Consider the following 14,888-nt stretch of genomic DNA (forward strand, 5'->3'; position numbering starts at 1 on the left):
ACAATTCCGAGGTGGTGGCAAACGATGTGGTTCTACATGCGAAGAGTCATCATAGCCTCGAGCGCAATTATGATTACGTCTTCTTCTAGTCACAAAGCATGTTTGTCGACTATTCTTAATGCCACCTAAGGCAACATACTTTGGATAGTTAATATACGCATTACATAAACCTAGTTACTTAATGCAATTAAATGGCTTATATAGATATTCTTAATTTAAGAAGTCAATCTAACCTTGCACAGAGACAAAATGTTCTCTTAAACATTCAGTGTCTCTTCCAATTCCATCAGCATCTATTACAGAATCAGTACTTCTTAATGAATCAGTTGTACGCATATTGACGTCTTCTTGGTCAGCATCTGTTTCTATAAATTAAATAAAAGTTATACGTGATAAGCAAAGAAAAAAATATTTGCTAATAATCAACGCAAGCATAAGTTTAGATGTATACCTACAAAAGGCTCGCCTTCATTGTCACTACTATTATTAATGATATTCCCATCTGGACTGATGGTATTGATATCATATTCGTCAGGAATTTCATCAGCATGGATTCCGAGAACTTAACAAAGTTCAATTTTATTTTGTCAGTATCATGGTATACATCGAATAAATGTTTTATCAAGACATGATTGAATTGAAATATCAGCGGAGTAGTTGGTAGAAGGGGGTTTAGCATTACCATCATTGCTTGCACTTGCTGATGCAGTAGACGTTGCATCGATCAAGCTGGAATATTCGTTTCCCAAGTTTCGAGCATATTGTCTTATATGAGTCAACCGTCTTCGTTGCGTAGTACGATCCATACAAAATAATTGGTTTGAAATATTTGTAGGTTGATGTGGCATTTGAGTTACCCTCTGAGTAAAGCAATTGTTAGAGGGTAATGATGCATTATAATTATTGCTTGCACTAACTGATGTAGTTGTTGTTGCTTCAATAAATTCTGAATCTTCATTTACCAAGTTGCGAGCATAACGCCTTATATGAGTTAAACGCCTTTGTTGTGTAGGACAACCATCCCAAACCAACTGGTTTGAAATATTTCTTTGTTGGTGTGGTACCTGAGTAACCCTCTGAGGTATTAAATTGTTGGAGTGTAATGATTCATCAGTGGGAATCAATCGAGGAGCTTCACACGTTGTACGCATGCGGGCTCTTTGAGCAGTTATTGCTTCATTTCTTTGCCGTCGGATTCATTGGTAATAATTTCTTTGTAAACGCTCTCTTCTCTGGGCTACCTGTGTTGAATCCATATTGGCTCGCCTCTCTCGTTCCCTAATTCGCCGATTTTGTTGTTGTTGTCGTTGAGCATTATCATAACTTCCGAGATCTAAATTCGAAGCACTTCCATGCAACTCCATATGTTAATGCTAAACAAACGGAAACACAAAGTAGAATGATTCAAATTTCGGCTTGTATTTAATTTTCTAATGTTTAAAAGTGGATTAAAATGAGAGATACTTATATATTTGAAGTTGCGTTGGAAAGAAACATCATAGATTTGTCATCCAAGTGTACGAGTTTAGTTGTTTCTCGCTTAAAACAACCTTGCTTTGATTATCCAGAAGACAGGGTAGGATACTAACTCTGTTAACAATAATTCCATAGTTAAAGGGCATCAAAAATACCATTAAGTACGATCTTAAATCAAATTTCCCACTTGTTAACGTAAAATAGTGATATCAAACTAATAAAGCATATCCAACTAATAAATAAGAGTCTAAATTATTAATGTGTCATGATGCATTTGATTAAAAAAAAAACATACTATAACCAGTATGTAGAGTCATTATGCTAAACATGTAATCTTTAGCTATTCATATTTTTTTTGCGTGCATTTTGTATCTGATGTAGTTACACAATTTAATAACATGACAATTTTAAGGTGCAACATAGTCAACAAAGCAAAAAAATTAAACAATATTGTCAACAAAACTATTATTGAAAAATCCTTGTAAACTATTGACTCAAATATTGTTACTGGCAAGTTAAAAAAAAATCTTAAAACATAAGCCAAGCTTCAAAGCAGCTAAGGTCGATATGCTAGTTCATCACTTAAAAGGCGCAAAATACAATTTATCAATGAGGCCATTCTAATTTTGACTCAGACCAAAAAAACACTATGGTCCTATAACATGTTACATAGTCCATTGTAACATACTAAACATTTTATTTTAACTGATTAATGAACTATGATCATATCCAACTATTTTTTTTTTTTTGTTTTGACAATATACTATAACGTTTTTTATGGCACCTTTGTATTGTTCGGTACAAAAATTTCGTTGACTCAATTCCATCAAAGGAACCTAAAATAACCTTCATACAACAATAGTTAGTAGTCAGTTAAAAAAAACAGTCTAAAAGATTTTAAAACAAGAAATGCAATGGATTGTGCTAAGTAATTCTCCATTTTAGTTTACCTATTTAAATGGGTTTCAAAGTTGCTGACTTAAATTTGGATAGTTCAAATAGAGGTCCGACTGTATCGAAATGGAGGGAAAAAGGGAACAAACCTGCAGAAATGAATTCATTAGAATTTAAGTAACAAAAGAGGAAAAAAAATAATTGCAAATTAGTGGATACCTGGAGTGTCTGACGATGACAAATAAACATTGTATAGCATCATTCCTTTCTTTTTCTCTGCATAAAGAAGTTTAATGCCTTTCCTATTAAACTATGGCTACGCATGTTGCGCTGAAGTGAGCCCGAGTCATGTATTTGAAGATGAAAGAAAATAATGTTGGGGATATTTAAAAAAAAAACTTAAAATGTAAAGCAGGTTTGTTTTTTAGTTATGGTGGGGTTGAACACATTATAATGACTCACGGGCGTCAAATTTGGGGAGGTAATGGGCAATATGATGGCTCTATATGTGTAGAAAGGGCCAAACAATGCGATGAGAAAATATGGCTGGTAGTAAAACTCTCTCTTTCCTCTACAGAAGCGTTGGTAACACCGATGCGTTCTAACGGGTCCCACACAACTTTTTTGAAAAGTTAGCAACTACTTATGGGAACAAAAAAATAGACTAAAAAGGTAAAGTAGGTAGGATTCATAATCATGCTTAATTTGAACTGTGTAGATGCGTTAAACATTGTGCGCCGACTAAAAAGGTAAAGTAGGTAGGATGCATTATCATGTTTAATTTGGACTGTGCAGATGCGTTAAACACTGTATAGCGGCGCCAGAAAGAAAAGGGGTGTACATTTAATAACATCTTCAAAAATACATAAAACACCTCTGTATATGCACTTTACTATTATTAAACTTCAGGCTATAAATGGAAAGGAAAAAAACAAATTACTATGTTGTCCATTTGTTCGCCCACTCATCTATTTTTTTCTCAACACTTGGTAAGGGCATCATGTGGTACTGAAAAGGCTGATTACTTTTAAGGTGCCAGGTTATTTATAGTAGTAGTGATTAAACTTGTCCTGTCTTATCCATTGCCCCATTGTTTATATAAGCTCGAAATTTGTTTTGGAAGCATCTTAAACGTCAATGCGCCACAGCGCCAGCTTGCAAGGTGACTGGTGTCTTCTAGGAGACTTCAACAATGTCTTAGCTGCGTGGGAAAATTTTGGCAAGGTTTTCAAACACTCAACCTCTTCCTAAGGCCTTACAAGAATTCACTAATACCGCCGCTCCGCCAGTCTCTCGATATAGGATTCCATGGAGTACGATACACTTGGACAAACTTCCAAAACATTTCCACCCTCACCAAAGAACGCCTTGACAAAGTTTTTCTCAATACTAATGCCTTATCTTCTTACCTGAGATGTTGCCCTATTTACTTTACCTATTATATACTCTGATCACAGTCTTGTATACCTTGACACAAACCCCACGTTTCACAAAACACGAACCCCATTTTTCTTCCAATCCGCTTGGACAACAAACTCATCTTACAGAGAGCTAATTGAATATAACTGGACACATAACAAAAATAATAACTCGCAAGATATCCACAACAACTTAAAACTCATGCAATCGCACCTATTAAAATGGAACAGAGACCACTTCAAAAAACTTGACTTCGAAATTTAATATATTTTACAAACTCTTGCCACAACTCAGCTTACTAACTTATGCTACCTTACAACTTGAAATTGAAATAAAAATGAAAATCAATGCTCTAGATGAAAGACAAGAATCGTTTTGGCGGGACACCAAGATTTCTCAAACTAACTCTAGGTGATAATAACACCAAGTTCTTTCATAAAACTGTACAAGCTAGAAGATGCACTGATAGAATTTTAACCCTCAAAGATAAAAACAACAAATGGTACAATGACAGAAAAGAAATTGGTAATCACATTATTTCTTTCTTTGAAACACTTTCCACTTCCTCCGAACCTGATATCCCTGATGCTTTGCCCTTATTTTTTCAAATACTGCCCAGATTAGATTATCCGACGTTGCATTCTAGAATGGGAACGGTCTGCGGTCCTCTCCTTTGGTCACGAGTAATCTTGTGGAGGACATTTTAGTGCAAATAAAATTTCTTCGAAAGTGTTACAATGTGGATTCTATTGGTCAATGTTCTTTCATGATACCTTTGTTCATTGCAAAGCATGCGTTCATTGCCAACATCTTAGTCGTATTTCTACACGTAACATGATGCCCTTAAATCCCATTCTCATAGTGGAGATTTTTAATATGTGGGGCATCGATTTCATGAGACCTTTCCCAACTTCTCATGGTTTCATCTACATCCTAGTCGCCGTAGACTATGTATCCAAATGGATCGAGGCCATACCATGTCGTAACAATGATAACAAAACTGTTGTGTGTTTCATAAAGAAAACATTTTTTTCTTGATTTGGTGTCCCAAAAGCCATCATCAGTGATGGTGGGTCACATTTTTGCAATCGAGTTTTTGAACATATCATGAAACAATATGGAGTAATCCACAGGGTTGTAACTCCATATCATTCTCAAATAAGTGGTCAAGTAGAAGTCTCCAATCGAGAGATTAAGTGTATCTTGGAGATTAAAAATAGTAAATCTAAATAGGAAAGACTGGTCGATCCATCTAAACGATGTTTTATGGGCATACAAAATCGCTTTTAAAACACCTATAAGGATGTCACCCTACAAACTTGTCTTTGGAAAACCTTGTCATCTGCTAGTTGAACTAGAGCATCGTTCCCTGTGGGTAATAAAAAGGTAATAAAGAACGCCTTGACAAAGTTTTTCTCAATACTAATGCCTTATCTTCTTACCTGAGATGTTGCCCTATTTACTTTACATATTATATACTTTGATCACAGTCTTGTATACCTTGACACAAACCCCACGTTTCACAAAACACGAACCCCGTTTTTCTTCCAATCCGCTTGGACAACAAACTCATCTTACAGAGAGCTAATTGAATATAACTGGACACATAACAAAAATAATAACTCGCAAGATATCCACAACAACTTAAAACTCATGCAATCGCACCTATTAAAATGGAACAGAGACCACTTCAAAAAACTTGACTTCGAAATTTAATATATTTTACAAACTCTTGCCACAACTCAAATTTACTAACTTATGCTACCTTACAACTTGAAATTGAAATAAAAATGAAAATCAATGCTCTAGATGAAAGACAAGAATCGTTTTGGCGGGACACCAAGATTTCTCAAACTAACTCTAGGTGATAATAACACCAAGTTCTTTCATAAAACTGTACAAGCTAGAAGATGCACTGATAGAATTTTAACCCTCAAAGATAAAAACAACAAATGGTACAATGACAGAAAAGAAATTGGTAATCACATTATTTCTTTCTTTGAAACACTTTCCACTTCCTCCGAACCTGATATCCCTGATGCTTTGCCCTTATTTTTTCAAATACTGCCCAGATTAGATTATCCGATGTTGCATTCCAGAATAGGAACGGTCTGCGGTCCTCTCCTTTGGTCACGAGTAATCTTGTGGAGGACATTTTAGTGCAAATAAAATTTCTTCGAAAGTGTTACAATGTGGATTCTACTGGTCAATGTTCTTTCATGATACCTTTGTTCATTGCAAAGCATGCGTTCATTGCCAACATCTTAGTCGTATTTCTACACGTAACATGATGCCCTTAAATCCCATTCTCATAGTGGAGATTTTTAATGTGTGGGGCATCGATTTCATGAGACCTTTCCCAACTTCTCATGGTTTCATCTACATCCTAGTCGCCGTAGACTATGTATCCAAATGGATCGAGGCCATACCATGTCGTAACAATGATAACAAAACTGTTGTGTGTTTCATAAAGAAAACATTTTTTTCTTGATTTGGTGTCCCAAAAGCCATCGTCAGTGATGGTGGGTCACATTTTTGCAATCGAGTTTTTGAACATATCATGAAACAATATGGAGTAATCCACAGGGTTGTAACTCCATATCATTCTCAAATAAGTGGTCAAGTAGAAGTCTCCAACCGAGAGATTAAGTGTATCTTGGAGATTAAAAATAGTAAATCTAAATAGGAAAGACTGGTCGATCCATCTAAACGATGTTTTATGGGCATACAAAATCGCTTTTAAAACACCTATAAGGATGTCACCCTACAGGCTTGTCTTTGGAAAACCTTGTCATCTGCTAGTTGAACTAGAGCATCGTTCCCTGTGGGTAATAAAAAGGGTTAACTAGTATTACCCCCCCACTAGATGAGCCAATTAGGATTCCCCCCCCCCCCCTCCACTAGATGGGAAATTAGGGTCTCCCCTTAAACACACGGTCAACTTAGTTTGACCGTTAACTTTCAAGTCAAACAATTGAAAATTACACAAATGCCCTCATTGTTTTCAAAAAGAAAATATTCAATTTTAATTAGGTGGGGCATTTATGTCATTTTTCAGTTGTTTGACTTGGAAGTTAACGGTCAAGTTGACCGTGTGTTTAGGGGGAAGACCCTAATTTCCCATCTAGTGGGGGGGAAATCCTAATTGGCTCATCTAGTGGGGGGGGGGGGGGGTAACACTAGTTCACCCTAATAAAAAACCTTAATTACAATCTCGATGTGACAGGTGAGAAGCGTAAACTACAAATAAATGAACTTGAGGAGATTTGTAATGATGCTTATGACCTTTCAAAAGATTGCAAAACCAACATGAAAAGAATTCATGACAAGCATATTTTACGAAAACATTTTAAAATTGGTCAAAAAGTTTTGCTTTATAACACAAGATGACACCTTTTTCCAGGAAAACTTAATATTCGATGGACTGATCATTTAAGGATAACTGTAGTCACCCCTTATAGGGCAATTACCTAAAGAAACCACAAGGATAACAACACATTCCAAGTAAATGGTCATCGCATAAAGCACTTTCATGAGTTATGGTCTACGAATGTAGAAAAAACCCCTCTCCAAGATCTTGTCTACGAGGATTAAATCCTCTTTTCCATGATGTATTATATTTCTTTCCCTTCCTTCTTTTTCCGCTATTTCTTAAAAGTAATACATCATTAAGGTAACCGGACCCTCCATTTAGAGTGTGTGGTTGTAAGTGTCGGAGCCTTAGTCATCGTATATCTCACATATTATTTGTAAAACACTTTTTACTTGTCGTTTAAGTAAGTGTGACCCTATGGAGCGAGTATATAATTTTTCTTTTGTTTATTTTATATTTCTTTTTCAAAATAGTTGTTTTCTCCATTCTCTTAATACAACATTCTCGATACATCAATAGTTATGTGATTTAAAAAAAAAACAAAACGGGCAATGGATTCTATACAGACCAACCCCTAGAAAAATGCAATCTAGGGCAGTTTGAGATTAGTTTTGCTTATTAAGGGTCGCCTATATCATCGAGCAATTCACATGAGTCACGACATTCCATGTCTTGTGCAGTAAATCCCCCAACTCGCATAGCTGAAGCTCTGTCTATCTAGATTTGGTTCGCCCTAAAGCCGACACGAAAGTTGCCTACGATCACCTGTTACAGTTTGTTTTCAAAATTTAGAGTTAAGAATCAAGGTTTTTGAGTACGAGTATCTTAAAACATCTCTACATAGTTTTCAAAACTAGAGGATATAAAAATAAAAATTATATGCCCTAGAGTAACCAAAATGATACCGGATTAACATATAATTTTATCTTATTGTCAAAACCTCTATATGGTTAGAGATATCTTTTGCTTGAGAAAACCAACTATTAAAAAAAAAAAAATAGCAATGAGGTCTCTTCAAATGCAAATTAAACAAATAGTCTAACCCAAAGTGATACTATTATCTGTTTAATTCTATCATTTGCCTCCACCTCTCTATATTTGTCTCGGGAATCTAACATTAAAAGACTCAAACTTTTACAAATTTTCTAAAATTCCTCAATCTTTTTAAAGTATTTCCCCTTCTTAACCTCTTTTTCAAAAATCTCATAATTTTCAAAAATAAAATAAAATGTCTTATGTTAAGAACAAAAACCCTTTACCTAGCTTCCTAGCAAGACTAGATGGATGAGTTTCAATGATCGTATCCAAGCACTTCCTAGAGAATTGCAAGTGAAGATATAGACCCATATACCAAAAACCATTCTTGGTTTGGGTAAGAGTTTATATGCACGTAAGAGACGCACTATGAGAGATAGCTGGTGCTCGAACTATTAAAAACCAACTTACCTCGGTCTTCAACCTCATAGTGAAAATTCAGTTTTTAAGGTTTTCATGTGTCATACACCTGCCTACCAAGCACAACTTAATAGAGTAATCCAACCATCTGGTTGGGATTGTCTCAAGTTTTCAAAAACTTCAACAAGTCTTGGGAATCTGACTAAAAATGGCCCACTCATTTTTTACAGTTTAAAAAAAACCAAAAAAAAAAAATTCATTCCCAAAAAAAATTAACTAATCTTTATCTTTCAGTTTGTAAATACACAATAAAGATCTTCCTTCCTTTGCCCTCGTAACATTCTTTTTGTCTGATCACGCCATTTGTACACGCTTGCTTTCGAGTTTGTCACACTCTATTTCTTTAGAGCTCCATCGTGTTTGAACTTATGTCATCTACGCACCTCAAGGCGTTCTCCATCATCCTTCATGTCCTATGACCTCGGATAGAAGCATGTGATATACCGTTGGATAGGATTTTTTATGCTGGTCGTTTAGATAGCTCGTTTGTCCAATTCCGACCGATAACGAAGCAGCGATTCGTGTTTTACGAGTTATAAGACAGGAAATGTCATCTTGGCTATTTCGGATATTCATTTGGGCTTGGGCCAAAAAAATTCAAAAACCTAAAATCCAACATCCGACGGTCCTACACGAGTATAAAAGCTAACCACACGACCGCCTGACTTACATCTTCTCTCTCCCCGAAAACCAACCGCCAAAAACCCGAACCAGGTGCGACCGCGCACACCAAACTCGCGCCTACCCCTTGATTTTCACCATACTTTAATTGCTTCCATCACCTTGCAGCAAATCTTCATCCCTTCTCAACCCAACCTTCAATTTAACAGAACCTCCACTCATGGATGCCGATCGAACTATTGTACTCGAGATGAACTTTTCCTCTATCTTCGATGCGGGAGTTTATAATGTGTTATACAATGTGTAGTGGCCCATTATATAACACTGGACTTAGTTAAAGACAAAGGGGGGAGGCAGTATAACAAGGAAGGCTGGGGAGTATGGGATCATGTCTGCGAAACCTTAGAGAGTGGACGTGGCACTGGTACGACTATAAGATGGGCAGAGGGATGGAGGGATGAGGGATGGTATGGATTGGGGCGTCTCAATAGAGGAGCGAAGACCAAGTCAGCGGGGCAAGGAAGGGAAGTAGCTTAATATGCTACCCTGGGGAGCAGGAGAATCGAGCTGCGGAACCCTAGGGGGCGAACGTGGCCGAGGTACGACAAACAGGAGAGCCGTCAGATGAGGGGACAGATGGGCGGTCCAGAAAGGAAGGGGAGGGGTATAAAAAGAAGAGGATGAAGACAAAAAGAGAGGTCGGACAGGGGATTGAAAGAAGGAGAAAAAGAACGAGAAAAAAGATGAGAAAGAGAGAAGAGTGAGGGGCTTTGTTCTAGGCATTCATAGGTCCCATTGCTTTAATCTTGTGGAGATTTTAGGTTCTTACATTTGGCGCCATTTATGGGGACACATAGAAGCAAGAAAGAGGTGGCACCTAAGAAACAAGTAGGGAGACTAAAGAGGGTGGCTGTGCAAGAAAGAGACGCGGCTTATGAGAGAAGAGATCGGGAGGCTAAGAGAGGAGAATGACGAATTGAGACGGGAGATGGAAAGGGAAGAGGAAGAGACAGGTGGAGAGGCAAGTGAGAATGCGGAAGATGAAGATAATGAGCCGAATCTCGTGGAAAATCCGGTAACCAGTTTGACAGTTGAACAGGTGCAAGAAATGATAAATAATGATAGGGAAGCTAATCGGCAGCAGACGAAGAGTCGTGAAGGAGCAGCTAGTCATGTGATGGCCGGGCTGAATCGCAACCCATTGGCGGATGGCATATGGGCTTCGGAAGTCCCAAAGCATTTCAACCAGCCTAGATTCGAAAGGTACGACGGAAAAGGAGATCCAATAGATCACGTTCTTCATTTCTGGCAGCAAATGCCACTCTGGCAAGAATCTCGATATGACAGATTGCGATATATGATGTTCCCGGCTAGCCTGAAAGGAGGGGTGTTGGACTGGTATTATCGATTACCAGCAGGAAGTATAAGAAACTTTCAAGAATTGGAACAGGCATTTATAGATCACTTCATTCATAAGAAAAAGCGGGTGGTGGATATCGCAACATTATTTAACATTCGACAAAGATCAGCGGAGTCAGTAAGGGAATACCTATGCCGATTCAAGGCCGAGACATTGAAGGTCAAAAATCTGGATGAAAGAACTGCCGTGATTGCATTTGAAAGAGGTCTGCGGCCAGGGACAGGAGTACACCAGTCGGTGGCGAAGAATGAGATTGCAACCTTGCATGAACTGTATCCACGGGTAGAAAAATATATCAGATATGAGGATAGTATGCAGAAGGAATCTAAGAGATCTAGGAAGGCAATGCTATCCTTGGAGAAAGACAGAGAACCAAGGAAGGCAGGTGCGGGCGAGAAAGAAAGGTGGATACCGCGGATACACACCACGGGCAGAAAGAAGCCGGGAAGGGATTAGAAGGGAGAACAGAGAGAGTAAACCATACTGTGAGGTAGAAGTTACACCACTGAATAGATCCTTGAGCGAAATATTACCGCTGATAAAGAACATGCAGGGATATGAAGGGCCGCGGAACACACCCGAAGAATTACCTGATAAACCTTTCGGCGCCTATCATTAGATATGCAATCATGAGACCGACGACTGCTATGCACTAAAGTGGATGGCTCAATGTTTGGTGGAAAAAGGACGGATGAGAGAGTTTATAAAGGGGAGGACAGAACGAGGAGGGTATGCCGTGACAAGATCGTATCTTAGGAACCATTAACGTGATCTTCAGTAGAAAAGTACTAAGCCATAATGCTCATAGAGACAGAGTGCGAAGAACTACGAGCATCCAGTAGATTAATGATGGGACAGATAGACCACGAGCAAGAGTGGGGAAAGTGGAGGACAGGGATAAGATCGTCTTTAGTAGCGCGGATTTGTGGGCGGTGGATTCTCCCCATGAAGACGCATTGGTCATCATAGTGGCAATGGGCAATTACATGGTGAAAAGGGTATTGATAGATTGCGACAGTGCAGTGGACTTGTTGTTTAAAGGAGCGCTGGAAGACATGGGGATTGATCATAGGCAATTGAGGCCGCCGTGGACTAACTTATATGGATTCAATGGGAGCATGAATAAGCCTATGGGAGAGCTCTTGCTACCAGTAACCACAGGTCTAGTGAGTGTATTTGCACGGTTCATGGTGGTTGATTCATCGTCCCAGTACAATGCAATTTTAGGAAGGCGGTAGACTCATGAGATGAAGGCTGTCCCGTCAACCTACTACCAAGTGATATGGTTTTCCACTCCCACTGGTATGTATGAAGTTTGTGGAGACCAAGTGACGGCTAAGAACAGTCATAGGGGTACAGTTAAATGGTTGATCTGTGGACCGGATGAGGAAAACTTGAACCCGAGGAAGAGGCAGGCACAACAATTACAGTGCGCCTCAGTGGAGGAGAAGGGGGAGGCAACAGCAGGTCCAAAGACGCTAGACGAGATTGAAGTAGTGAATATTGGAAGGGAGGATGAGAGGTTTACCGTGGTAGGGTCTAGCTTGCCTGAGAAATGGAAAAGGAAGTTAATTCAGTTTTTGTCAGAAAACCAAGACATGTTTGCGTGGACAATTGAGGAGGTTATAGGGTTGGACCCGGAGTTTGCATGTTATCGGTTATACATGAGAGAGGAGGCTAAGCCGGTGAGGCAAAAGATACGGAGTATTAGACCGAAGTATGCAGCGGGCATTCGCGAGGAGGTCACGCGGTTGAAAGGAGCCGGAATAATACGAGAAGTGGAGTTCACGGATTGGTTGTCCAATGTGGTTGCGGTACCAAAAAAGAATGGCAAGGTACGCATGTGCATTGATTTCACAGATGTGAATGCAGAGTGCCCGAAAGATAGCTACCCCATGCCGCGGGTGGATGATTTAGTGGATAGGACAACAGGATTCAAAATATTTTCATTCATGGATGCGTCTATGGGGTACAATTAGGTCGCAATGTACGGGCCAGATCAGGAGAAAACAATATTTTTTGTAGAAGGCGGCACATATTGCTACACAAGGATGCCTTCCGGGTTGAAAAATGTCGGAGCCACGTTTCAGCGGTTGGGGGAGAAAATGTTCGAGAGCAAGATCAGGAAGGGGATGGAAATATACATAGACGACATGGTGGAAAAAAGCATGTCGGAGATGGAACACTTAGATGGATTGAGGGAAACGTTCGAAATCCTGCAGAAATACAATCTGAAGCTGAATCTAGAGAAATGCACATTCGGGGTGACCACAGGGAAGTTCTTGGGCTACATTGTTACTCACAGGGGAATAAAAGCTAATCTAGAACAGATAAGAGCGTTGGTGGAGATGCCGTCACCATAGAATGTCACGGAGGTGCAGCGGCTCGCTGGGAGAGTCGCGGCATTGAATAGGTTCATTTCCAAGTCATCTGACAAGTGTAGACCGTTGTATCGGTTGTTGAGAAGTACCCCGAACTTCGTGTGGACATCAGAATGTGAGGAGGTGTTTCAAAAGTTGAAGAGGTATTTGGGCAAGGCTCCATTGCTGTCGCGGCCAGAGCAGGAGGAGAAGTTGCACCTGTATTTAGGGGCCACCGAGTATGCGGTCAGTTCAGTTCTTGTCAGGCTAGTGGATCGAGTGGAGAGGCCGGTGTATTTTCAAAGAAAAACACTGTTGGACGCCGAGACGCGGTATAGTAGAATGGAGAAGTATGCCCTTGCCTTGATCTTTTCCACCATGAAACTGAAACCTTACTTTGAGTCACATTCGATAGTGGTGGTGACGAACCTGCCGCTTAAACAAGCGTTAAGGACTGAGAAGTCGGGCCAAATGTTGAAATAGGCAGTGATGCTTAGTTCGTACGAGATACAATATCAAATAAGAACAACAGAGAAAGCACAGGCAGTCGCGGAATTTTTGGTAGAGTTCCTAGCGGAGGATCCGACGTGGGGAGAGGAGATGATCATGGAGCCAGAAAAGGACGTGGTGCCCGATCAATTAGACCCGTGGGATAAAAGGAATGGGTGGAGAGTGTTCGCGGATGGGTCGGCCACAGACGCATGCAGTGGCATAGGGGTGGTGTTGGTTACACCTGACAATAATAGAATAGAGTTGACCATGAAACTAGTATTTGCGGCATCTAGTAACGAAGTAGAGTACGAGGCCGTTATAGTAGGACTAAGAATGGCGGAGGACTTGGGAGTGAAAGACTTGATCGTGTACTCATATTCTAATCTGGTGGTATGTCAGGCAAATGGGGGGTTCGTAGCCATATGTCCAAGAATGGCCAAATTCTTGAAGGTGGTGCACCAAAGGGTCAGCAAGTTTACAAAGCTCCAGTTTGTTCACCTAGGGCGCGGGGAGAACAGGCACGCAGATGCTCTGGCGTACGTGGCTACAGCCATGCCGGGGTCAGAGGAAAGAATGATAAAGGTGGAAAGACTGGAGAGGCCAAGCACAGAGGAAGTAATGGAGGTATGCCAGGTTGCAGAGGAAGAAGGGGGATGGATGGATCCCATTAAGCACTTTCTAGAGGGAAGGGAGGTGAAGGATAGGAACGGAAAAAGGAGGTTGGAGCAGGTGTCTCAGAGATATGTACTGATGGAAGGAAAACTATATCGGAAGAACTTTAATGGACCATTGTTGAAATGCCTAAGGCCGCGATTATCTTTAGAAGTGCTTGCAGAATTGCACGAAGGGGGCTGTGGGAGCTACTCCGCAGGGAGTAGCGCATCGATTATTGACACAAGGCTATTTTTGGCCTCACATGAAACGGGATGTAGTAAAGTTTGCTAGGAGGTGTGACAAGTGTCAGAGATTTGCACAGCGAATATTTGCACCCACAGAGCCCCTGCATAACGTCTCAAGCCCTTGGCCTTTTGCCATGTGGGCACTGGATATCGTAGGGCCATTGCCCATGGCTAGCGGCAAAAGGAGATATATGTTGGCAGCCATAGACTACTTCACTAAATGGATAGAAGATGTCCCATTGTAGCAGATAAAGGAGGCTCAAGTGATTAAGTTTCTATATGAGAACATCATATGTCGGTTTGGGCTGCCATATGCCATCATTGCAGACAATGGGACACAGTTCACAAGAGCTAAGGTGGCGGCGTTCCTGTAAGTATACAAGGTGAAACAAGGGTTTTCGGCCCCTACAATCCTGAAGGTAACGGGCAGGCTGAATCTTCCAACAAGACGATATTAAACAATCTGAAAAGAAAATTGG

At 40.0% G+C, this 14,888-nt stretch overlaps 2 protein-coding genes across 2 annotated transcripts; both read left to right on the forward strand.

The window, feature by feature from the left end:
- The first annotated feature begins 10,226 nt into the window (after positions 1 to 10,226).
- Positions 10,227 to 11,896, forward strand: LOC147475181 (uncharacterized). Its single transcript, XM_086585303.1, has 2 exons — positions 10,227 to 11,043; positions 11,517 to 11,896. The coding sequence occupies exons 1-2, from the start codon at positions 10,227 to 10,229 to the stop codon at positions 11,894 to 11,896; spliced, it is 1,197 nt and encodes a 398-aa protein (XP_086441429.1).
- Positions 11,897 to 13,507: 1,611 nt separating this feature from the next.
- On the forward strand, positions 13,508 to 14,455 carry LOC147475182 (uncharacterized). Its single transcript, XM_086585304.1, has one exon. It carries the CDS (start codon positions 13,508 to 13,510, stop codon positions 14,453 to 14,455), a length of 948 nt encoding a protein of 315 aa, XP_086441430.1.
- The last annotated feature ends 433 nt before the right edge of the window (positions 14,456 to 14,888 follow it).

This window comes from Coptis chinensis, chromosome 9 (genome assembly GCF_015680905.1).
Source record: "Coptis chinensis isolate HL-2020 chromosome 9, ASM1568090v1, whole genome shotgun sequence".
NCBI classification, from domain to species: Eukaryota; Viridiplantae; Streptophyta; class Magnoliopsida; order Ranunculales; family Ranunculaceae; genus Coptis; species Coptis chinensis.

Excerpts from the sequence above, each read along its gene's own strand:
- LOC147475182 (XM_086585304.1), top strand. The coding sequence starts at position 13,508 with ATGCTTAGTTCGTACGAGATACAATATCAAATAAGAACAACAGAGAAA.
- LOC147475181 (XM_086585303.1), top strand. The coding sequence starts at position 10,227 with ATGGAAAGGGAAGAGGAAGAGACAGGTGGAGAGGCAAGTGAGAATGCG. Across the intron at positions 11,044-11,516 it reads CAGAGAACCAAGGAAGGCAG|ATAGACCACGAGCAAGAGTG; the intron begins GTGCGGGCGAGA and ends ATGATGGGACAG.